Here is a 19773-nt window from a genome sequence, read left to right as displayed (position 1 = left end):
AAATGTTTCAAAAAACTTGTCTGTTTTAAGCGACACCGGACATTAAATCGCGAATTGTTAATATAGAAAGAAAAACATGTTTTATTCACGATTCATGTTTCACAGAAAACATCCATGACTTAGGAACAAATATCTACGCTCATCACACAAACTGCTCATACCGGAATTCGAACCTAGAACCGCGGCTTATCAGGCAGGGTAGTGCCAGGCCAGACCGGTCGTAAAAATCAAAACAAACAGAAAATCAGAACAACCGTACAAAATAAATAGGTCACAGAAAGTCAGCCAGCACGGTCACGATTGAGTTTTTCTGTAACCATAATAAGTGGGTACGCGCAGCTTTGACAGCTCGAAGGATGATCCGAATAACGGCGTGCCATATGTGTAACGGTTGTTTTGATACGTCTGAAGGGATTTTTATGAATTGACGATATTTCTTTTTATTCACTGGTTACTTTTGGATGTCGTTAATACTTACCTACACTAAATTCAAATTTTTTTTTTAAGAAAATATTTTTTATTTTATTTTAGATGCCATGCCATGACGTGATAAGTAACAACAATATTTATTGAATTGAAACAGAAAATTTTCATCCAGGAAAATAGTTAGCCTACAATGAAAATAATTTCAGTTTTTGGATCGCCTATACCTGACATGGTGGCAACAAAGTAAGTCTAATGAAACTAACCGTAAATAATTCAAAACTTCGCCTTTAGCTAAAGAATTTGTATCTTCGCCTACTACCTAGCATAAAGCCATATATATCCCACAGATTTATCGGCAACAATCTACCAGGCAAGCATAAAGCAACGGCTCCAGACTAGATGAAAGTTTGCAAGAAGGTCAGTGAAAACAAAGCAATTACCATAGTCTATGTGATGCATAGACAATTGCTGAGCTTTTGCTCATTCCCGGTGGTGAGAAAATTGGCTTTGGGCAAACTCGGCTATCTCGGCTGCTCAGCATACGGAGCAAATGGCCATATTTATATATATTTTGTTGTAAATAACATTTATTTTTAAATTTCATACTTATCTACTCAGAATCATAAGCTTGGAGCCACGCTGTGACGTCATCGCCCAAATGAATTGATTAATTTTCTTTTTCTTGTTCTCTTTTTTTGTCTTTTTCTCTCTTTGTTTTTGTTATCTAAGTTTCGTGACGCATTGGTAAGGTCATGTAAACATGTTTTCAATAAATAAATAAATCCTAATGAGAAAAAAATCGGCTGTGACAGACAGACGGGCAGACAAACGCATAAGTGATCCTGTCAAGGTTCCGTTTTTTCGTAATGAGGGACAAAATCCAAAAAAATACCCAATATTGTCATAAGTAGGCAGCACATGTTTTTACCATCCACTTAGTTACATACATACATACAATCACGCCTGTATCCCATAAAGGGGTAGGCAGAGCACATGAAACTACTAAAGCTTCAGGGCCACTCTTGGCAAATAAGGGGTTAAAAGAAAACGAAACTGTGGCATTGCAGTGACAGGTTGCCAGCCTCTCGCCTACACCACAATTTAACCCATATCCCATAGTCGCCTTCTACGACACCCACGGGAAGAAAGGGGGTGGTGAAATTCTTAACCCGTCACCACACAGGCACCTTACCACTTAGTTACGCTCTAACAAATGATATGATAAAACGTAACTCAGTCGAAAAATTTTTTCGGCTGTTAATAAGGATCGAAAGAGCTTGTTTCTGAGTAGAAAAAGTATGAAGATGTATGCAAAAATATAACAGATCTTAGCATAACTTGAAATAAATATTGTCAATAAGCACTTCCAAGATTTTTTTTATATATCGCTTATAAACATTTGAACATCGAAGTAACTAAATTTTTAGCTTCTTTTTGTTGTCCTTACAATGTCACATAAAACTTATAAACAACATGTCTTATCAGAAGAGAGCAATCTCATCCAGATAACTATAACCGGGTTGTGTGTGGTCCGTTACTCTGAATGTCAGGCAAATGTCTCAACTTTTGACGTTACTGGTTCAACATTCCAACTTTCGACAAAGTTTTCAAAAATTCCGGTAAACATTTCATGAGTTGTATGTAATTTTGACGACCGGCCCGGCCTAGCGTTTAGTGACCCTGCCTGATTCGTACCATCAAGAGTAATGACGATAAAATTCGCAGAATTAATACCTAACATATAAATAATAAATAAATAAAATAAATAAATATTGTAGGACATTCTTACACAGATTGACTGATGCCCACGGTAAGCTCAAGAAGGCTTGTTTTGTGGGTACTCAGCAACGTTATATATAATATATAAATACTTATATACATAGAAAACATCCATGACTCAGGAACAAATATCTGTGCTCATCACACAAATAAATGCCCTTACCGGGATTCGAACCCGGGACCGCGGCGTAGCAGGCAGGGTCGCTACCGACTGCGCCAGACCGGTCGTCATATACGACATATGTCGACATATAGATGAGATGTATGTCGGTCGACATATGTATCATAGTAGTATCATATAGTATCATAGTACTTTATTCATGAACAATATAGCATTGTGTCTGAACATACAAAATAGTACATGAAAAGAAAGATGAACAAATACTTAAAACTACACAAAAACAGACAAATCAACACTTAAGACATATTAAAATCAAATATTTCCTCTATGGAATAAAAACACCCTCTCAATAAAAACTGTTTCAATTTGTATTTGAATGCATTGTACTTAGTAATAGTTTTCAAATCTGGAGGTAATTTATTAAATATAGTAACGGCCTGGTGTCTTGTGCAATGCTCCTCTATTTTTGACAATGGACGGAAATTAACTTTTAAATTTTTGGTACGCGACAATTTACGCACCTCTTGTTCTACGTCAGTTTCATATCTTGTGATATGCTTTACAAGATCTGTTAGTAGAACTAGCACATACAAACTGGGTACCGTAAGGATACCTAGTTTTTCGAAGTATGGCCTGCAAGATGTTCGGTACGGAATGCGGAACATTATTCTGATAGCTCTTTTTTGAGCGATAAGAGCTCTATTTATATTATATTGGAAGCTGTTTCCCCATAGCATAATACTGTATCTCAGCTTGGACTCTATTAAGGCATAATAAACTATTTTGAGATGTTCTATGTCAATTTCATCTCTGAGCGTTCTCAGGGCGTAACAAGCTGAGCTAACCGCGTTCTCAATAACATCTAACTCTTGTGTCCATCAGTTTAACTTAGAATCAAGACGTATACCTAGGAATTTTACACTATCCACTGTGTTTATGGATGCTCCATTCATAACGATTTCAAGCTTGTCATTTTTCTTAGAGTTTTGTTTAAAAAGAGTTATTTGAGTTTTATCACTATTTAGGCATAAATTGTTAATTGTGAACCATTTATAAAAGGAGGATAATGCAGTATTGACTATTTTGTTAAGCTCTACTAGGTTATCAGCATGTACAACAGCATTAGTATCATCAGCATACATTATTAAACTACAATTTGGTACTACACTTGAGATATATTTAACAAGATCATTCGTAAACATAATAAATAGTACAGGGCCTAAAATGGACCCCTGGGGTACACCTCGTCCTACTTTGATTTGAGCAGATTTGACGGACCTTACGCAGCCACGGTTTATCTCTTTTATTTCTACGTACTGATTACGGTTTTCAAGATAGTTACTTAAGAGACCATAGGCTTTGCCTCTTACTCCATAGAACTCCATTTTTTTTAAAAGCAACTCATGGCCCACTGTATCAAAGGCAGAACTGAGGTCTAGGAATAAGCCTACTACCCTGTTTTTACTGTGAATTTTGGTTATTATGTCATCAATTAAATTATTAATAGCATCTACAGTGCCTACATTTTTTTGAAAGCCGAATTGTCTTGGGTTAATGATATGATTGTTTTGGAGATGTAGCATAAGACGGATTTTAATAAGCTTTTCGAAAATTTTGGACAGTACTGGAAGAAGCGATATGGGTCTGTAATTATTCGGATCTGTTTTTTGGCCTTTTTTGTATACAGGCACAACTTTGGCTATTTTAAACTGATGTGGAAAGATTGATTCATCATAACATCGGTTAAAGAAATGTGCAAGAGGGTCTGAGAGGATATCGATAGTCTGTTTAATAACAAAAATCGGAATTTCATCAAAGCCATAGGATTTCTTATTTTCCATGGCTTGCACGGTCTTTGTAACTTCAGACGATGAAATCGGCCACCAATTAATATCATTATAACGCGTTTCATTGTAATGTTCTAAGCAGTGGATCGCAGAGGACAAATCAACTGTGCTTGTCGATTTACTGTAATCAAAACGATCAGACAACAATTCGGCAACTTCTTGAGATTTGTGTATAATATTGTTATCAACCTTCAATACTATTTTATTATTTTTAAAGCTAACAGATTTATTTCTATGTCTATTTATGTTCTGGTTAACATAATTATATTATGTTAGGTATTCATTCTGTGAGATAAAACTATGGAAACGGATTATATCGCGTATTACAATTCATCCCGACGTTTCGAACACTTTACAGAATTCATGGTCAACGGTTAACTGCAAGAGCTACCCACATACAAGAAATATGAACCATAAATAATATACATTTTTAGGCTGGTTCATACACTGTTAATAAAGCTAGTTATACAATATTCAACCTAACATTATTTACATGACTTCGAGCATGGTCAATAGAGATGACGACTTGACGACTACATAAAAAAATGGCATTCTGTTTAGTCCGTCAGTTAGATCGTACAATAATACTGAACACATATTTTTCGCTTTTTCTAATTAATGAAAAAATACAAAGATGTAGAACATCAAAGTTCCGGAGTGGGGGCTTTTTGGTAATAAGACATAGATAAGTACAGTCAAAACTCATAACAATCATAGCAACAGAGCCACGCTGTTACGTCGTCGCTTAAATAGTTGTTTTTTTTTTTCGTCTGTTTTTGATGTGTTTATTTTTTCTTACTTTTGTATTTTTATGCTTTGAGTATGTGGATTAGAACACCATTCCTTACAACTATTCCAAAATTCGCCTATACACGAATTATTTCCGCCGACGGACAGTTAAATGTCTTCGTTAGGCGTGCTATTTTATGTATTTTTAGTTACTGACATGCTATGTAACGTGTTTGAAATAAATAAATAACCTTTCTTCCGCAGTCGGAAAATCCTGTACTAACTCATTTATAAGGTTCTATATATTCTAGTCCTAAGAGCCTAGCCAAAATGACAATCGTTGACGCTAGACGCCGATCGAAACGCTGTCTGGCTCTGTCGCGCCATTACGGAAGAGCTATAGAGTTAGCTACGATAACGATATCATCGTTAGTTAGGCTTGTGCCGTTTCGTTCGTTAATCGGAGCGCTCCGATCTCGTTCAATCGCTCCCACGAACTAGTTCGCTCTTTTAGGTCTTTTGCTCATTTAGTTCAGCCAGACCAGCGACCACTACGGTCGGAATGATCAGAACGAATGGGACCGAATAGTGTCAAAATGATACAAATAGTCCACTGATAGTAACATTCCGGGCCAAAAGGTTGTAAGTAACCGAAGTTTAATATGAAAACTTGACGTTTTTTTGTAGCTCTGCTAAGTAGCTCTCGCTCTCGGTCGGCGCAGTCACACACTCGTTCTCGATCCAAAGTCCAAACCGCTCGCGCTCGCCGATCCTATACTGAACTAAATGAGCAAAGACCGATTCTCAGAGCACGGAAAGATTCAGTTCATTTCGGTCATTGATGGGATTTTATTCCTAACAGTTCATAGTTCGTGAACGACACAAGCCTATCGTTAGTGCATTCACTACGTACCCTGCCGTTATAGCCGAATAGCAATCGTCGTCGCCAGTCGCCGACAGAAATGCAGTCTGGGTGCGTAGCCGAATGGCACAAACGCTCACGAAACGAAACGCTAGTAGATATCTATCTATATCGCTCTTGCGTATTGGCGCGACAGAGTCAGACAATCTTTCGCGGCGTTTCGTTTTCGTTTAGCGTCGGAGAAATGCGTTCGGCTACGGGGCCTGGCTCTTTTTTTTATTATTATAAATGGGCTTACTCTTGGCCACAGACTAGCCGAAGGCAAAGACGTGGCCGACGATGATGCCTGTTCACTCTTGTCGCGCCAATAGGTAAGCAAGAGCGATAGAGATAGATAGCTACGAAACAGATATCGTAAGCGTGAGTGCATTTGGCTAGGCACCTGGGACCGCTCGAAACGGTCTGCGGTGGAGTAACTGCGGCGCTGAACGGTTTGCCCGTTGCGTCCTGCGGTCGCTTTATTTGCACGTTTACCCTGTCGCTAGTATAATGGTATTATGCGTTTCTAAGGCACGGAAGTAATTTAATCAATTAAACAAAAATTAAAAGTATTACAATAATCTCGTCAAAATACGTGGCTGTTTCATTTCTACAAGACTAAGTGCGTTTTCACATTATCCGATCCGATATCGGATGTATCTCAATATCTCATACATTACAGGCGCCATCTTGCATTTATTCTATTGAAATCCTTCCGACATCCGATATCGGATCGGATAATGTGAAAACGGACTAAGACGTAGAGTTTGTGAAGTTGGGGTCAACCTTTCAAAACATTATAGATTCTAATGGGAATTTTCCCATTTCAATTTGGAAATTTTAGTTAAATATACTTTGATACGAGTGTTATTTACTAGATTCATCGAAAAAAAATTGTCCATTTTAAACAACTCAGTTAAAAGATATTGCGAAAAAATCTTTAAAATCTAGGTCCCGCTCTCGACTGTTTCCTCCTTCAAAACTCAATCAATCGTAACGAAATTTGAGAATTTGAATAACAATGAAATAATCTGTGTCGGACCGTTTAGTTTTTTTTTGGCTAATATTGCTACCAATTTTGAATACCACACCTTTTTTTACGCCATAATCAATATGGCCATTTTTGGAAATGTTTCATGGGCTCTAGCGTCTTTAAAAATAAGAATATCAAAAAAATGAAAACGGTCCGACATAGATAAAAATAATAATAATCTGTGTTGAAAAAATCATTGCTCTATCTTCAAAAACCAGGGAGGAAATAGTCGAGAGCGTTTGTATGGAGCATTGATCCCTCCTGTATCGTCTTAAGGTTATATCATACATACACGCTGTATAAGGTAATGTAATGAAGTAATGTAATGTAATGAATGAGTATGTTTCTAATTACAGACGCGACCGCGACGCATTTCTAGACCACGGTCACTCCGGATTCCATTGTCAGGTTCCTTGACACAACTACGTTCTTGTCGCATAACTGTCACGATTGACTGAATGTCTATTAGTCACATTCCTTTCAGGAAAATTTGTATGAGCTTTATTCGACTTGACAAAACTCACTTCTTCGTTGATGTGGATAAAATCTCATGTTGAATAGGTACAATCAGTTGTCAAAATTAGAGATTTGCGATCCGTGATTAGGTGACAATTATCACACTTAAGTTACAACCTGAGAACCAAGCCAAACTATTACACACCATATATAATGGTGGCAAAAAGACTTTGATTATTGTTATATTTTTTTCAATTATGCATATTACATTTTCATACATTTGTGTTGTGCATTGCATGACCAATTTCTTCAATGAGAATCAGATGCAGAAAATGTATTGAATATTGAATTCATCTATTTTGAATTGTAATGGAGAGTTTCAAATTTAAAAACAGAACAAAACTGTGCTGATGGGTTGTTAAGTAAATGATCGCACGTATCTCTTTGATTTTTGAACGGCAATCCTAGCCACACCGAAACATTGAACAATCCAGCAAAGCACCGCAACCTGCGCATAAATCCACGGCATTCTCAGAATTAAGACAACAATCTTGGCTTTCTCCCGGTTTCCCTTTTACGCCTTTCACACGCTGGTCTAGACTTTGGACCACAGACTACACAATCTACAAATACGCCGCTTTATGAAGCGTGTTTACAAAAAGCACGTAGTCACCAGACATATAATGTACAATTTTACTGGTAAAAAATACCTCGAACAGCGAAATTTAGTAGGATCTTACACCATTACATTACGTGTATAAAAGCCCAAGGGCAATCCTTTTTATTAGGGTTCCGTACCTCAAAAAGGAAAAGCGGAACCCTTATAGGATCACAGACACTTAACATTACCTTAACAATACATTAACTTGAAATTTGGCATATATAGGTATGTAAACCTGTGACCCAAAACGGACATGTTATTTAAGTGAAGAAAATTTTGTTTTGGGACAGTTTTGGGAGAAAAGTGACAGTTAAAAATCAAAGTTTTTGAACTATATTGTGTTACATATCAAATTAAAGAGCTTTTTATAAGTAGGTATTTCAAAAACATGCCCCCCCTCCATAATCTCCGAAACTACTATAAGACAAGCCAATTGTCTAAATAAGGCGCGTGCCTTCCTCAACCTTGACGGCAGAATCATCGACTAGCCATAACACTTAAAGAAGAATTGAAAAATCAATGTAGGGGTAAATATTTGTCGTCCATAAAAATATGATAAAAATAAGTAAGTAATTAATTTCGCGCATTTTGCTTGACAATATTTGTTTGACCGTCTTAATTTATTAACTCCACCAACCAACAGTCAAATCAGTTAAGCCAATTTAGACATACTTAATTATGTGTGAATTGGCTTAAATGCTCCGTCTAGTAGTTGAGGTGGTCTGAGCTTTGGAACTATGCTTAGTCAGGGATGCTTTGCTTGTAATAGTTGTGCACAAAGGTGGGTCTGAGTGAACTTTGCATGCTTGGACTGAATGTAATACATAATGTTTAAATATTTAGATGAAAGGCATGACAGTATGGGAATCTAAAGCTATTTGAGTAGAACTACATAATAAGACGTTGTATAGGTACCTACATACATATGGGTAGATCATGTAACATTGGTAACACAGTTCAGATGTTTTATTTTGTATCAAGTAATACTACAAATTTTGCAGCTAAAAAATGAATGGACTTTATACTGCTAATCGCTAGAAAGTTTAACACCTATGTATTAGTTGTAGGATAAGAAGTCGATCGTCGGGTACCTAAAATCAATCAAATCAGTTTATCGCGCGGAAACGGCGAAGCGTGAGAATCTAGTGGTATTACACTAGATTTTTTATTACTTACCATTTACCATATAACAAATGTTGCAAATGTAAAGGTTTTTAGCACATTCTGAAGTGGAGTAGTCTTTTAAATATTTAAGGTGTTGTAGCTTAAACATATAATTGTCTCACACCTTTTTAATTTTTGTTTATAATTTCCATTAGGTACCAGGCGCCTAACTATTTAAATATGTACTTCAAGCAGATAAATAATACCCTTTCACAAATGTAATATTTATAAGCAGAAGCCAATTCTAAACAAAGTTTTTACACGAATCAAGAAAGAAAAGTATCAACAATAAATTTTGATCACTTAGCGTCATTCAAAATGTCTTCCCGTTGACAGGCGTTTTATAACCTTCCTACCTGTAGGTTGTACCTTTTCGTTCCGAATATGTTTTCAAAAATGTAGTTCGCCAAACATTTGTTATGTTGCACATGTTCTTAAATAAAAGGTACTTCTATCTAAGACTCTAAGACTGTACCTAATTTTGTTTAATAATGTCGTTAAGCTATCCCTAGGCTCACACGAGCGACGGCAAATGCCGATGCCGGGATAACGCAAAGAGGATGATATCATTCATTGCAATCATTACCAGAGAGGGAAACGGGGTACGTTTGTATGGAGAAGCGGCCCGCTTCCTCTTAAAGATGCGTATGCACGTAGTCGTTAGTGCATTGTGAAAAATCTGCACAGCGGAGGAATCGATAATCGAGGAGGATGCCTTCGGAATAATGCATCGGTTTTCGAAAGTCAGTGACTTTAGTTTCTGCGCAAGAGTTTTTTGGTGAGATACGAGGCAAACGTCCAGTCAGGTCTCCTTATTGTAGGCGAACACCGTCACACATAGACACCCGAAACACCAAAGCGGTTGGAGATGCGTTGCAGAACGTTAAGTTGGGGTGAACACTCTTTCCTTGAAGGTTTGAAGTTCATATCGGTCCGGAAATACTGCAGGCGACAATTAATTCATCAGTTTAGCTGTGCGGAACAGGAAAAAGTCCGATGACCGACCGACTGATCGACTGATTCGGACTCCGTTAGGCTAACCTTGCTGCGTAGAGTGTGTAACAATTCTTATGGTTGTTAGTAATTGTTACCACTTGACATCTCGTCCCTTGTATGCAAAACCATAGAAAACTATTTAATTTTCCAAACCCCAAAATGGTTGCAAAAGATAGTAATGACCTAATGACACGACTCGACTATAGTTCAGAGGATTTTTTTCTCTGGTCAGAGGTGCAGGGTCAAAGCAGACACATCTTTATTTTTCGATCATAAGAACAATACAATGTTGTATTATTTAATGATATAAATAAATTCTCATAAAAATCTTTCTTTGTTTCAGATTCCAACATGGACGACTGAGTAGCCGCGACAGTGAGCGATCTAGTGAACGAAAGTGTACAACACAGTGATAATCCAATTGTTGACAAGTGACAGACAAGATGGCTCCCGCGGCCTGTTTCATAGCGACGGCAGTTTGCATTGTAATTGGTAAGTTTAGATTGTAAGAAATGAAAATTAAAAGTGGCACTTAATTATTTTTAGAGCCAGTTTACACAGTTATGCTCTACTTAGACTTAGGCAGATTGTTGGAGAGGTTGTCATTTGAATATTCAACATTCAGGTAGCTTCATATAAAATCGGACTGCCCTTTAAATGAAACTTAATACATACCTAACCATTATCTAATTACTTACTAAAAATATTAACATAATACTTAAGTCAATTTCATTTAATCAATACGATTTGGTAATTAATTACAAAATGGCAGATGGCAATTGTTTTTTTTTTCGGCTAATCCGATGAATTCAGGTCCCTGTATTAAAGTAGCGATTAACTTTAGACAATAACTGTATTAATAAGTTAACGCTCTCATTATTTTTTGATCGAAGAAAAAGTGGGATTGCTGTAGTTAAAATTTTATCTCTTAATGAGCAGAGTGCCAATCATTACTTTCTCCTCAAATATTCCAGTATGGCAATAATGGTTTAATAAACAACCTTGAGTAGGTACAACAGTATTTATTTTAATTCAAAATAATGTATTTTTTGAATTCTAGGTACATATTTTATTCGATACGTTCTATATTTTCATTTACTTCTTTAAAAACAAATATCAAAATTCTTTTTCCATAAAGTTACCTACATAATTTTGACCTTGTTTTGTTTGATATTTATACAGGATGTTTGGCACATGACATGAACCCACAAAATTTTTTGGGGGTTTATAGTGTCACTTCCTTCCTATTTGTCCTTGGAAATCTCTCAAATAAAATTAGGTTAAATTTAAATTCAGTTTATTTGTATTAAAAAGGCCATGTGTTCGTTTTATGCTGTAATTTGTAAGATTATCAAACAAATTAATGCATTTAACACACTACAAAAAATGCGGCTTCGATCATCACATTTTGGCTGATAATTTAGGAGGAAAAATTAAAAAATCGTATCTCCACAACCGTGCCTCCTAGGACCAAGGTTCCAAGGACGAAATGTAAGAAAATTACACCACAAAATGTTGTCGCTTCATGTGCCAAACACCTTGTATATGTAGTTGCGTCTCAAAACTTGCAGCAATAACAATAATAGGTGTAAATTCAGCTTAACACTGCCATTGGACCCTGTGAAGGTCTTACTCGCAGTTTTACAAGAAGTGTCTCGTCTATACAATTTATTCTGTAATGAAACTATCAAGGCGCGAATCACACTAATCAAGTTTTTTCCCCGCTCATTAGTATTGCGAGTATCAAGACCGGTCGTGTGAACAACTGGCCCCCTAGCCGAATGCCAACGCGAAACACCGCAGAAATGTAGTCTGACTCTGTCGCGCAAATACGCGAGAGCGATAGGGGATAGTTTGCATTCTGCGACGTTTCGCATCGCAGAAATGCCATTCGGCTACGGGGCCTGGGAAGTGGGCGCCTCATTGAGAACTCGGTTAAGGTGCGCGTGAATGGATGAAAGTGCATGCATTTTCCAAATTTTATCAGGCCCCGTAGCCGAATGGCATTTTTACGGCGCGAAACGAAAACGAAACGCCGCGAAAGGTAGTCTGGCTCTGTCGCGCCAATACGCAAGAGCGATAGAGATAGATATCTACGAGCGTTTCGTTTCGTGAGCATTTGTGCATTCGGCTACGCAAGCAGATTTCTTAGATTAGTAGTTACTTTTTATCTTCTGTCCAAGAAGTGTTTCATTTTAAATTTTTTAGAGTAGAAATTAACCTTTATTTAGGTTACTACGTTGGTGAAAAATGGTAGTAGGTATGCTGAGGTAGCTTATGGATGCCTTAAACTCTAGAAGTGTCACATGCGCGTTGCTGACGATCTTTCGGAGCTCTGGCCACCTTATCTACTCACGGGCAGAAACACAACCACAAATGAATCTGCAAGACCAATGCCATGAAAAAATCATAATATGTAAAACACGACTGTAAGGGTTTTTCAACCAAATTTGATTGTAGGTTTAAAATTGGATCAATCGATCGACAAAGAAAATCTGCGAAATAAGTATGACTAGGTATTATTCTATGAAATATATTATTTTATACCAGCTTCTGCCCGCGGCTTCACTCGCGTTAGAAAGAGACAAAAAATTGTCACTCTGCGTCCCTTCAACTATTACTACCGACTTCAACTATGACGACCGATTTGGCCTAGTCGGTAGTGACCCTGCCTGCTGCACCGCGGTCCCGGGTTCGAATCCCGGTAAGGGCATTTATTTGTGTGATGACCACAGATATTTGTTCCTGAGTCATGGATGTTTTCTATGTATTTAAGTATTTGTATATTATATATAGCGTTGTCTGAGTACCCATAACATAAGGGTCCCCCCACATCTAGCGTCTCGCGAACGTCGTCGCCTCTCCAACGCCCGCGCGGCGTCGACGCCGCGCTCCCGCAGCGCCGACGCGACGATGCGGCGCCTCTCGAACGTCGACGTCGCAGTGGCGTCCGCGCGGCGTCGACGCCGCGCCAACGCCGCGCCCGCGTAGCGCCGCCGTGATGCCAGCGGCGACCAACGTCCAGCTAGGCCTTACAATACCGGGATCCCAGTATCTCGGGATTTTTGGGGTAGATTTCGAAACCGATATTTAATTTTGTAATCGGAATCCCGGTATTTTTAGTAACTAACAAATTATGGCAAATAAACGTAAACTACTAATCAAAAACCTTAAATTTGTGCATCATGACGGTCGCTAGACGCGTAAATATTGCTTTTTGCTCTCGTTTCTTCGACACATTCTCTGTTTAGTGTTTTTACAATATTTCTATGAAATGACAGTTTTTCCGATAAAGAGAAAGCAATACGTCAAACGTAGTTGATACAACACAGGCCACAGACCCTCTGTAAACAAGTTGATGCACCTACATTATAGAAATAACTTTTCAAAAAATTGGTTAAGGCATACGAACAAACGTATAAGCTACTTTTGATTTACTGCCACTGACGTCGAGGAGGCGCGGCGCTAACGCGGCGTCGACGCCGCGCGGACGTCACTGCGACGTCGACATTCGAGAGGCGCCGCAACGTCGCGTCGGCGCTGCGGAAGCGCGGCGTCGACGCCGCGCGGGCGTTGGAGAGGCGACGACGTTCGCGAGACGCTAGATGTGGGGGGACCCTAAGCTTTCTTGAGCTTACCGTGGGACTCAGTCAATCTGTGTAAGAATGTCCTAAGTATAATATAGTACATTACGATACAAGTGCGTAAAAAGGAAGTTCGAAACGAGTGGCGATAAATTAAAACACGACCGAAGGGAGTGTTTTAAATCGACACGAGTTACGAATTTCCTTTTCGCACGTGTATCGTACGACGTTTTTCAGTACAAATGACCATTCAAAGTTTCGACCTGGCATGTCAGGTCAAAACTTCGGAGGTCCATCTGTACTGAAAAACGTCGTTCGATACACGTGCGAAAAGGAAATTCGTAACTCGTGTCGATTTAAAACACTCCCTTCGGTCGTGTTTTAATTTATCGCCACTCGTTTCGAACTTCCTCTTTTTCGCACTTGTATCGAAATGTACTATTATTTATTTTTATAATGAAATCCCGCAACATGGCGCGTAGTTATATTATATTACTAGTCAGGCTTTATTACTAAGATACCGTCTAGACTTTGTGTCCCAAGCCTTGGACATGGTATTATGTTTCAAAGGCATGGCCACGATCTAAGATGACAGTGTTGATACTCATATTACCTACAATATTAAACGTTTTATTCATTCAAAAACTATATAAATTTACTGTGTATGTGAGGTTGCGGTAGGGGTCAATTCTCCATACAAACGCTCTCGACTATTTCCTCCCTGGGTTTTGAAGATAGAACAATGTTTTTTTCAACACAGATTGTTATTATTTTTATCTATCGACCGTTTTGATTTTTTTGATATTCTGCTTTTTAGAGACTCTAGAGCTAATCAAAAAATTCCAAATACGGCTTTTTTCATTGTGGCGTAAAAAAAGGTGTGATACTCAAGATTGGTAACGATTAACCAAAAAAGCTAAACGGTCCGACATAGATTATTTCATTGTTATTCAGATTCTCAAATTTTTTTCCGATTGATTAAGTTTTGAAGGAGGAAAGAGTCGAGTGCGGAACCTCGACTTTAAAGATTTTTTTGAAATATCTTTTGACTGAGTTGTTCTAAATGGACAATTTTCTTTCGATAAATCTAGTTGATTTTTTTTTTTCAAACTATTAATTACTTTATTCAAAACCAATTCATTAATTACAACATATTAAAAAACTTACAACTAAACACTTATACTAAAAATCTTATAAATAAAAACTTATACTATGTATCTACAAATAAAAAATTTGGCTCAAATCGTCGCCAGTGGGTAAGGTGCCCAGAAGGCTGGCCGCATTGCCCCGCTGGATAGCTACACTTATCCGCTGAGCGAAATACTGGCCAGCCCTCTGGTCACCAGATGCGTCTATGAGGCGCTTGGACAGCTCCTCATAAAGGCGACGCGCACTAGGCCCCCACGGCCCCAAGGTTTCAACCCCAAACGCCGCAAATATGTAGCTACTTCAGAGGTTGGCATACTTGCGACGTTTGAGGTCTTCAGCCGAGGATGCAGCCGCACCAGCACCAACTTTAGTCCTTGGAATATGGGACGGAGCTAGGGTGTCTACACATGTAGCATCCCAGACGAGCGGCCGACCCATACTCCAAGGCACCAGCGTCATCCCATCAGGCCGCTTTCCATCAACCCTGGCCAGGCCGTTGGGTTCGAGGACGGCCGGCACTTTTGCGCTAGCAAGGCCCTCCGGATGACGTCGTTGAGGCTAGCGTGGCGAGGAATTCTCCCGGCACTTCGGCTGCATGAGAGGCCGTGGTGGCCAAGACTGTCCACCGTAGCTCCACACTGGCAGCGATGAGGCACATTTGCTGATGCCCCTATTCTGAGACAGGTGGCTAATCGGAATGTGGTGTTGTCCAGCAATGTTCCTATTGTGGTGGATGGGAGTGTATGTAGCCACAGACCTGACTCCCATTCCGCGGTAGCGAGGAGGCGAGCCCGATCTGCCGAATCAAGAGCCGTCTCTAGGAGGCGGTCCCTTGTTAGACGGCAGAGAGGCCCGTCCCACTGCTTTTGCGAACACGGGTTAACAGGCAGGTCTGTGTTTGGGCATGTTAGCTGCCAAACATTCTTGGCCTCGGTACAGTGTGCAGCCTCTAGGACCCCAATGGAAGGGGCTAAAATTTTCCTGATGAGGTTTTGAGCACCGTGTACAGAAGCCAAGAATGCAGGCAGCGCCACACTAGAAATTTTACGGATGCCCAAGCCGCCTAACCTGATGGGTAGGCTAGCCTGGGTCCATGATCTTTCGCCAAAGGAAATGTTAAAGATGGTGGTGAGTGTTTCCAAAACTAAATTGTCCAAATTTGAGATCAGAGAAGGATGCTTCCAGAAATGTGAGCCGCGAAGTATGTATGTAAATTTGGGTACAAATAAACAGTGTTTTATGATGCAATATGCCGAATGTATGTTGATATTAGCCAGACGGTGTGACGACGCTTTAAAAATTTCGATTTTCTTGTCTATGAAACGATGAAACGATTGGTCCATGATGGGACAACCAAGGAGTTGAAGCATTTCTTTATTAATAATTTTGATTCCTGGAGCTACTTGTTGATAACACTTGTATATTTAACTAAAATTCCCAAGTTGAAAGGGGGGCTCCTTTCAATTTTAGCATTTCCGCTACCGTATCCTCTTAAAACGGGTTTTAACGGAACGAAAATATTTAACAGAATAAATAAATTCAGGACATGTTTTTTTCTCATATGGGAATCGAAAAAGCTCTAGATTATTAGTTAATCTAGTAAAAGGTTCAGGCAGTTCGGCCAGAGGTTAAGTCTGGCCAGCCTTCTGGCATCATAACACATAGTGACGACTTGGGGAGCATTTTTTACTTATATAAGTTAATTTTAAGTTGGGAAATAGATTACTTTTTTATCTTTATTGTATATACATATTCCTTATTACGTTTAGTATTTTATAATTATAAAATACTAAACGTAATAAGGAATAATATTAATTATGTAATAGGTACCTTAGAAATAATGTGTTTAAAAAAAAATCTATTAAAAATAATCATTTTGAAAAAATGGCCCAAAATCACAGCCCATTCCAAGGAAAAAAAAATTACTTAACACAAAAAAACCTGTCTTCTTTTTAGATCACCGTGGACACTTATCAAATTTGTAAAAAAAAAACAAATGACCATAACAGTAACGTCTCGATCTTTATCGCGCTAATGATCTATAGATCAATGATCGATGGCGCTGCCAATAACCGTTAACGTGACAGCGTTGATTAATTATGGTAATCACTGTTTGATGTAACACCTACTTGGATGTAGGGTACCGTCTACCTGTAGTCCAGTAATACTACCATACAATACATAAGGTGTATTAGGGTAATTCCGAATCCTAGAAATATTACTATTATAAATTATTTGCTTTGTCTATAAACCTGACAACTTTATTTATTTATTTTACAAATTTGACCCACTTCCCGATTTCCGATTGAGCTAAAATTTTGCACAAATATGGAAATAACGTGACGATGCAATATTATGGTATCATGGAGCTGATCTGATGATGGAGCAAAACGGTGGTCATAGGAACTCCGTTATGAAATGTCGTATCCCCATCGAGTGTCTCGGAGATCAGTAGATGACTGTTGAAAGAAAAGTACAGTTGGTTATAAAAGCTTGTGCCAAAAATGTTTTTTTTTTGCAAAATAACGTATTACAATTATGAATATTAAAGTAAAATACGAAAACTTTTACAAAATAACATACTCAATTATTTAAAAAAAAACTAATCAGGACTACCGCCAGCAGTGGAGCAGGGCCCAAGCTATTGCAGCTATTATTTTTAATGAATATTGTAGGACAATTTTACACAAATTGACCCAGTTCTAAGCTCAATAAGGCTTGTGTCGTGGGTGTAATCTGTGGAGATCATCCATATATGGTTTACCAGAGGTTTTAATACGGGACTTGCTTCGTAGTTAGAGTAACTATTACCTACTTACCGTCATGCTCATAAAAAAAATACGAGCTCGTTTATGTCTTTTACATTAGACCACGGTGACACTTCATTGGTGAAATTTATTACAGTTGACTATAGCGCATCGATATGAAAATTATAATTGAATTAGGAGCCGATATATAAATAGCAAACAATAGGTACAGTTTGATAATCCTAAGAAAAAAAAATATTTATTTAAGTATTAGACTTTTAGATTTATGTTAGTTTTATTCACAGGTTTATTAGTAAGGTACAGCGGAGCAAATCTCGACTGGGGGCAATTGTAACTGATCCATTATTTCAATTATGTATTAGACTATCAAGTTAAGTTCCACATGTATCCACTGAACACGCGTAACCAGTGGACACTCTAATTAAAATAAAATAAAATAAAAAATGGTTTATTGCCAAAAAAATCTACAATCTAAAACTTACAGTATAAGTAAAGTATCGTAATAACAAATTGTAAAACATTGAAAAAAAAACGGCCAAGAGCGTGTCGCTGTCGGGCCACGCTCAGTGTAGGGTTCCGTAGTTTTCCGTATTTTTCTCGAAAACTACTGCACCTATCAAGTTCAAAACAATTTTCCTAGAAAGTCTTTATAAAGTTTTACTTTCGTGATTTTTTTGATATTTTTTAAACATAATTATGGTTCAAAAGTTAGAGTGCGCCCCACCGCACTTTTTTTTCCTTTAGGAGCGATTATTTCAGAAAATATAATCAAAATAATATTATCAAAAAACGATCTTAGTAAACACTTATTAATTTTTAAATACCTCTCCAACAATATATCACACGTTGGGGTTGGAATGAAAAAAAAAACAACCCCCACTTTACATGTAGGGGGAGTACCCTAATAAAACATTTTTTCCATTTTTTATTTTTGCACTTTGTTGGCGTGATTGATATACCTATTGGTACCAAATTTCAGCTTTCTAGTGCTAACGGTTACTGAGATTATCCGCGGACGGACGGACGGACGGACAGACAGACAGACATGACGAAACTATAAGGGTTCCTAGTTGACTACGGAAACCCTAAAAATGGACCAGTTGCATTTGCCCTCCAGTAGACTGTACCTTATGTAAATAATGTAAACATTTTGTAATTTTATCGATACACAATTACACAATTCTTCGTCTTAAGGAACGGGTACTATATTACAAGGATTAGGTAATTTTTAAGTATTCTGCATTTTTTTTAAATTATAAACTGGCCAGTGATCCAGTGCCAGTGAACTGGCCTTAGTCGCAACGTCACAAAGTCGTAGTAGAACACAGCACAAAATGGACATGTAAGGACTTATAAAAACTTAGTAAGTAAAATTACAGATATGTGTGCAGTAAAATGGATGAGACTCAGCGAGACCGCTGATTTTCAGTCCCCAACCAATAAACTTAAGTAATGATAGTTATTGCATTAAATAAATGAAATAACAGGCAGTTTCTTGTAACAGAACCATGAGAAGCAGTCAATATTCGCGCTTGACCGATTCTTTACAAATTAACACATCATTTATTCATGTCGCATATGTATACTCTTCCAGTTTTTAATGAATGGCGAACAAAAAACTAATTTATTCGCCATCCAGAAGTGTGGGTAATAATATGGTTTCTCAGCTTCATGTCAACAGGCAATAAAGTTTAATTACAGTGCGTTTACTTTGTAACAAATATTGGTTTACTTCTTTTGAAAGGTATTATATACTTCCGTAAAATAATAGTTTAAGTATTTGTTTTACAATTCGACAAAATTATTGTTTAACCGCACGTTTAATATTATTGTAGATTACGAGCGAAATTTTGATGTTGAACCGCGAATGTAGCTATCTGGAAAAGTGTAATCTTTTGCGCTCTTTCTTCAAAGGTTATCATCATCATCATCCCCCTTGCGTTATCCCGGCATTAGCCGCGGTTCATGAGAGCTTAGGGTCCGCTTTGACAACTAATCCCAAGATTTGGCGTAGGCGCTACTTTTACGAAAGCGCCCATCTGATCTGACCTTCCAATCCGAGGGGTTCTAGGCTTCATTGGAATTAGTCCGGTTTCCTCACGATGTTTCCCTTCCCCGAAAAGCGACTGGCAAATATCAAATAATATTTCGCACATAAG

General features: G+C 38.1%; 1 protein-coding gene across 1 annotated transcript in view; it reads left to right on the top strand.

The window, feature by feature from the left end:
• LOC125237709 (serine protease inhibitor dipetalogastin) overlaps nt 1-19773 on the top strand; it is a 94048-nt gene that overhangs the window by 41172 nt on the left and 33103 nt on the right. Inside the window, exon 2 of the mRNA XM_048144867.1 lies at nt 10457-10605. Coding sequence (XP_048000824.1) covers nt 10557-10605 — 49 coding nt within the window. The 5' untranslated portion in view covers nt 10457-10556. The remainder of the gene's footprint in view (nt 1-10456; nt 10606-19773) is intronic.

Source organism: Leguminivora glycinivorella, chromosome 22 (genome assembly GCF_023078275.1).
Source record: "Leguminivora glycinivorella isolate SPB_JAAS2020 chromosome 22, LegGlyc_1.1, whole genome shotgun sequence".
In the NCBI taxonomy this organism is placed as follows: Eukaryota; Metazoa; Arthropoda; class Insecta; order Lepidoptera; family Tortricidae; genus Leguminivora; species Leguminivora glycinivorella.
This window is presented reverse-complemented; position numbering and strand designations above follow the sequence as displayed.